Genomic DNA, 6547 nt, shown 5'->3' on the forward strand with positions numbered 1-6547 from the left:
GTATTCCAATGTATTCATAAGTATATGTATTATAAATGACCACAAAGAACCCACAAACCCATCAAAAAAGTTTAAATAAAACTTTATTTAAACTTGCAGCTGTGGTATAAGGTGCCATCTTGTAAAGGCTTTAGCATAAGCTTCAACCCCTCCACCAAAATGCCATGGGACATCGAAGCCTAATGCATTCAAAACATGGTAACAAGGTGCTGGATAACCAATGAGGGAGGTTTTGGAAATGGACTTTTGGCCATCAGATGAAGGCTTGCAAAAGGATTACTAAATGAATCCTTTTAACAGTTCCTGCAGAGCTAATTTGCTGTTCTTGATGCCTGAACTCTGTCTCTCGTTTTCTTCGGTTTTCTTTCTTCCGCTTTTCTGTCTCTGAAGGCCGCAGAGGTGGCCCTGACGAAACTCAAGACCAAATATGAAGCGGAGAAGAGCCTGGTGTCGGAGACCATGGTGAAGCTGAGGAACGAGCTGAAAGCGCTCAAGGAGGATGCCGCCACCTTCTCATCGCTCCGCGTCATGTTTGCCAGCAGGTCAGTTCATCCTCACTCTGACTCTTTCTGTGGTCGCAGTGGAAGCTTCTCCCGAAAAAAGTAAGAAAACGCCGTCTTCGTGCTTCATAGGTCTGTCCAAAACCACACCGTTATGGTAAGGAAACACAGCTCAGTCAGGAGGGCCTTTTGTGGGTCAAAGTTCATTCACTCAGCCGATGGCGCTGTTGTCCTCTGGATGTGTCTGAATGTACACCTGTGTTAGGCATCTTAAACATCCGTTCTCTGGGCGGTGTGCACCCATGGCTGAAAGGGCTGTGAGCCTCCTGTCTGCTGCTTTTTAGAATATGTGCATGTGGTGATCCACATCAGCACGTCATATGTTACCTACGCAACTATATGCAACAAGGATCCACAAATGGATGGGTTAGGACACTGCATTCAAGCAGTGTCACTGTCCGGTTTCTGTAAACTTAGCTGGTCTGCTAAGATAAGAATAGCTTTAAAAGGGTGGGTTTGATGAGACAGGATTTGAAGTGGGGAAGGACATTTAAAAGGCTGTTGCATTCTGTTTGCTAGACTTGTAGTGGTTTCTGATATGATACACGCTGATGTTATTGTGATGTAAACATTTTATCCACAGTTGGCTGCTAAAAGTAAAAGAAACAACCGCCAGTTGTCACTGTAATGCCACTGTAAGGCCTTAAATATTTCACTGCAGGGAATGGGCTGGAGAACTATAGCTAGTCTTTCATCTTGGCCTTTTTGGAGTGAAAATGACAGGCTGTATTGTCAGCAGGTTTTTGCTAGAGTAACACTTGAGGGAGGAGTCAGTCCTCCGTCACTCACAGCAGCACAGGACTGGCTGTTAAAAGAGCGGTCTAATCACATTATCGCCTTTCCCCTCCCCCCTCTGCAACCCCCTCCAGCACATGGATTACCGCTCACACACAAACCTCCCGTGCCGTCCCTGTCCAAACCCGTCACCCAGGTCAGACCGCATAGAGCCGTATCGGATCAAAGGTCGTGGGAGAGACCTGGGGCAGACCGCGATTCAGATTAAAATGGGCCGCAAAATGAAAAAGAGCAGCCATAATATTGTTGCTTTGGTTCTTGATCGTTTTCCCTATTCATCCTCCTATTTGACAGGCTTGTCACAGTAGTGGTTGGACAGGTTCCTCAAGTGCAGCATTGCATTAATGGGAATGGGACATGCCCACTTATTGCACTAAAGATTGCAGTGTGTTCTGGATATAAGTATCGGATTCTGCATTAAAAATACCATATCTCTGCAACATCAACCCCTCCCTTTGTTTCCCTCTTGTTTTGCAACACCCAACTGTCCTCTAATGTTGCATCATTTTTTGTTATGCACAATTCCATTGAGGTCAGTCTGCTGCTGTAAGGACACTTAGGGGGAAAATGGTCGTTAATGTAATTGTTCTTTGGATGTACTGTATCCAGGCTTGGCTCTGCCATTGATTGAATTGAATGCCATCCTGAAAGAATCTTTTACAGCAAGGAGAGTATGGCTTACGCTGAAGCAATGACCGAGCTGATATTTAAGTACTCTCAGAACTGCCTGTGTAATGCTGGCAGGGCGGTGAGTGTGGGCTGCTGTCAGTGTTTCTGTGAGTCTGTTGGGGCGGAGGGTGCACTACAGGTATGAAACGCTATATATGAAATTGGGGGATGTGCCCAGTTTCATTTAGAAGGGGTTGTTACAGCACTCCCAGTAAATAGCAATTCAAGCCATTCCAGTCATTCTAATAGAGTTCCGTGATCCAGAATTCTGCATAGTACTTGCATGTTTGAATAGTTTCTGCATGAAGGGGTATGACTTTTCGAAGTACTTGGTAGTAAAACCTATTTCCGAATTCTTTTTGTATACTACTTAAGTTGTGACAGCCGTTGTATAAATCACCATTTGAAAAACGTGAATGAATGAGTGTTCCCTCATGAAATCCTTTGCTGTTGGTTTGATTTTGGTCAGCATGTATGCTACAGTACAGTAGGTTCAGAACTTGAATTTATGAGAGCCTTAAAAAAGGTTTGACTGTCAAAATTGTGTTAATGGCGCCATTGTGTGGCCATTTTGATCTATGTTACCACACGGGATTATAGTAATTCTCCTGCAGTTACATTGCATTATTTGCTTTGTATATGTTATTATCCTGGGCCACTTACATTGCTTCCATTTTAAATTTTGTCCATTTATTCTTTATTCTCGTAGTTTACTGGAGCTATTTGGGTTCAGTATCACATTTGAGAGTACAACAACACTGACCTACTGGGGACTTTAACCTGTAACCTGGTGGTTACAAATCTTATTCCTTTGCTGCCTTCCTTTACCAAAATAAAGCTTTACCTTAAAGGCTTTAAGTAAAGCTTGCTTGGTTGCTCACTACTTTCCAAAATATAAAGGAAAGCTCTTGGTGGGCATGGCTTCCAAATATAAATCAAATGGGAAGAAGCAAATTTTTGGCTTGAAAAAACATTAAAATGCCTAGTTGAATCTCAGCCAGTAAATGTCTGTGTCCTCCCCATGTGTGACTGGTCCAGGTGTGACCAGTACGTGACGCAGCTGGACGAGATGCAGAGGCAGCTGGCGGCGGCTGAGGACGAGAAGAAGACGCTGAACTCGCTGCTCCGCATGGCCATCCAGCAGAAGCTGGCCCTCACGCAGAGGCTGGAGGACCTGGAGGCACCCTACGCGCCCCACAGCAACACCAGCAGCCCCCGCCGCTCCCGGGCCAAACAGCTGGGCGCCGTCAAGTCCGGCAGGGCCCCCCGGAGCCCCCGCGGGAGCCCCGTGCGGCCGCTGGGGAGCAGCCCCCGCTCCAGCCCGGTCCTGGCTGCCAGCAGCCACCCGAGGGCGCTCTCCCGGAGCCTGCACTCCAGCCCTGTAAGATCCCCCGCCCCCTCTGACCCCCCTGAGCCTGACTTCCCTCCTTCCCAGCCTGCACACGACACCGCTTTAGCGCAGAGACATGGCGCCGCTAAAGGCGTTGCTGCAGAGCTAAATGATGGTGAGCCAAGCCAGCCCTGCTCTAGGACAGCCCCATCCCATTCACTGGACAGTGCCTTGAACGATCCCTCTTTTGGAGTCTACTTGGCTTCGTTTGAAAGTATCCCTTGCGTTTTTCCCCACGCTGCTCCAGGTCCCCTGCCCAGGGCCATGTCAGCTCCTTCCCGTGAAGAAACATTTGGTAAAAACCAGGGCGTGTCCACCTCAGCCGACACAAAAAGCAGGCTCTCAGATTTGAAGTCTGTCGTGAGTCCTCCTATTCCTAGGGCTAGTTGCACTACCAAAGGCTACAGCGTTGAACCGCCTAGCACAGTCTACCCTGCTGAGGGGAACAGCTTTAGAAGTTCCAGTATAAAGCTGAAAAACGGCTGTTCAGTTCCTAGAGGGGGCAGTCCTCCTGTGCTAAGCTCTCGGCCAATCACCAGCTCCAGTTGCACGTCTCCGTCGGGCGTCGACTCTGTTGCTCGCTCCAAACCCACCCTGAACCAAAGAAGCCTGCAGGAACCTGCACTGGAGGCTGACGTGAGCAGGGCTCTTTCATGCTGCTCCGCGGCAACTAAAGGCGTCATAAAGTCAGTTACCAGCAGGACTAGGCTGCCCGCAGACTCTGAGGCCTGTTCCTGCTCGTCCCATGTCAGTGCCGGAGAATCATGCAACAGCCCAAATCCTGCCAGCATGAGAAGTAATTCCTCCAAAAAACCCAGGCATTTTGAAGGGGCCCCTAAGCCACCGCTATAGTCGCTGTGGCTCTTTAAGGAACACCAGCTAAGCTTATGTTCCTGGTGGACTTTGCAGGGCCGTCTATAGCTCATCTCCCTGTGTTCATCCTCTCTCCCTAATTATCTTCTCTGTTTCAAGAGAAGGGAAGGATGAAGGTAGCTTTGGCTTTTTCAGTGGGCGCTGAGGTTTCCCACCATGCGGTCACAACTTCCATTACGGGACAGCTTCGCCATGTTCATCTGTGCACCATCATCACCTTTTCACCCCAGCACTTCAAAAAGCTTCCATACCCACCTGTTGCCCCTCAGCATTCAGACCCCTGTCAGAATGCTCCCCAATCCCTCCCATGATCTCACGCCCACACAGCATGGAAAAGATGAGGTACAGACTGCAAAAGTCCTCTAATCAGATTTAAAAGATTCCTACATAGCCTGCAAATTCAAAAACAGTTTTAGTAACAGTGTGGTCTTGTACAGGTGCTAGTCTCTGCCAGTGTAATGTTCCATGTGAATCTGCAGGGACACGACTACAGCTATCTGTAATGGGCCTTTGTTCACGGAGGATTTTTTTCTCAATTCAGTTCAATGCATTTATTTAAATTCCAGTGAGCCCCTTTAATATCCTCATATGTTAGTGTAGTTTGTTTTTCAATCACATGCCATGCTCTGTATTTTTGCGTTTTTACACATGCTTTAATGCCCCATAGACACCTGTGATCACTTTTCTGAACTGCATATCTTAACATTTAAATTTTGTAAGTATTACTGCTTTTACCTTCATTACCATTGCAATCTAAACTAAGGCTTGGTTTCTAGCTGTCCACCATTGTCTCAAAATATCTGACATCCAATATGTACTTGTATAGAGTAAGCAATATAACTTGCTGAGACAAGTCTCTTGTGAAGACTGTCTATGCACATTTTGTTTACAGTGGTAATTCATTTAGCTGCCTTTTTTGCTAATCATTAGCTAGTAGCTGCAAAAATACGGTAGTGCATTAATGTTGTCTCTAATCCAGATTGTCATTTTCCAAGCTTCATTCTCATGCATGGTTGTTAGAACAGGCATACCGCTCTGACATCTGGTGTGTGTACTGTTACTGTCTTCATTTCACCTGTCCTTTCATGGCTTGGCTTTTTCTTGCCATCAAATACTAATTTTGATTTTTTCCCCCCTCTTTCTTGTTTTTTTTCCAGCGATAAAAAAAACCTCAGCATGAGGAAAAAAACATCCATCTTCCCTCTTCAGAGTCTGTTGTCGCTCTTCCATGGAGTCCTTCATGTCGGTTGCCCAAATCATCCCACCACCCACCCCACCCCAAAACTTCCTGTTTGTCTTCGTCATGGTGTGGGTGTCACTCCTCCAACACATGCCGCTTGAACAAGATGATTTCAGCAGAGAACATATCTCGCTGGTACACAGTAAAGAAGAGGAAACGAGAGTAGGGACTTCCCGTCTTTTTGACACAGCCACTGTTTTTCTTACCAGGAGGGGACAAGCTTTGTGGCTTGTTTTGAGGCACCAGTTTGAGGAGCACAGACAACATTCATTGCATTGGAGACCTTTGACAACGGAACTGAGATTGAGGTGACCCCTCAGATATCCACTCCAAAGGACTTCTAACTTGCTGTGTAGGGCTAATCGCCTTGTTTTTCATTGTTAAAAAAAATGAAGGTACACATTTTTATATTGAGAGTGGCTACCAATGCTTTAGCGAATGAACCTATCCTGAAGGATCTGAATCTCGAGCCCAGCTTGACAGTATTCTGTGTTGTATTTAAAGGTCGGCTCTTTGTCTCTGTAAGTGCGTATTTCAGCGAGACCGGGTATGGCTTACAGTAACAGCAGAGATGTTTTGCTTAGTGAGTAAATGTGATGTGGAGAGCCTTCGGATGGGTCTGGCTGATGGCCCTCTGACTCCCTAGGCTCCCACATCACAATTCTGATATAATGGGTGTGTTTTTAAGGATCAGAAACCCCTCATACTGACATCCAGAGTTTGTGGACATAAAGCACAAATTACACTGCCTGTTTTGTTTTTTCCCCCCCCCCAATTATGTTTTGTATATTTTGCCACGACTGTTATTGGCACCTTAACACCTCTCTCTGTCTTTGAACCCGTCTGTGACATGTGACTCTGTCTTAAGGTTCCTGGCTTCTGAGCCGGGGAGGGGGGGTGGGGGGGTTGCCCCAAAGGGCACTGGGTAGGTCGCCATGGGAACAGAAGCCAGCACAGCAGGTGTCAGTTAAGCCAGGAGCAGATGCTGCTATCGTAGCTTCAGAAGTCCATCTGTGCTGA

At 46.8% G+C, this 6547-nt stretch overlaps 1 protein-coding gene across 1 annotated transcript in view; it reads left to right on the plus strand.

Moving 5' to 3' along the window:
• zgc:162200 (uncharacterized protein LOC558638 homolog) overlaps positions 1-6424 on the plus strand; it is a 27976-nt gene extending 21552 nt beyond the window's left edge. Inside the window, exons 8-10 of the mRNA XM_036530405.1 lie at positions 391-542; positions 3063-3405; positions 5445-6424. Of these exons, the coding sequence (XP_036386298.1) occupies positions 391-542; positions 3063-3405; positions 5445-5450 (501 nt within the window). The 3' untranslated portion in view covers positions 5451-6424. The remainder of the gene's footprint in view (positions 1-390; positions 543-3062; positions 3406-5444) is intronic.
• Positions 6425-6547: the final 123 nt, after the last annotated feature.

The sequence above is a fragment of the Megalops cyprinoides genome, chromosome 6 (assembly GCF_013368585.1).
Source record: "Megalops cyprinoides isolate fMegCyp1 chromosome 6, fMegCyp1.pri, whole genome shotgun sequence".
Lineage (NCBI taxonomy): Eukaryota > Metazoa > Chordata > Actinopteri > Elopiformes > Megalopidae > Megalops > Megalops cyprinoides.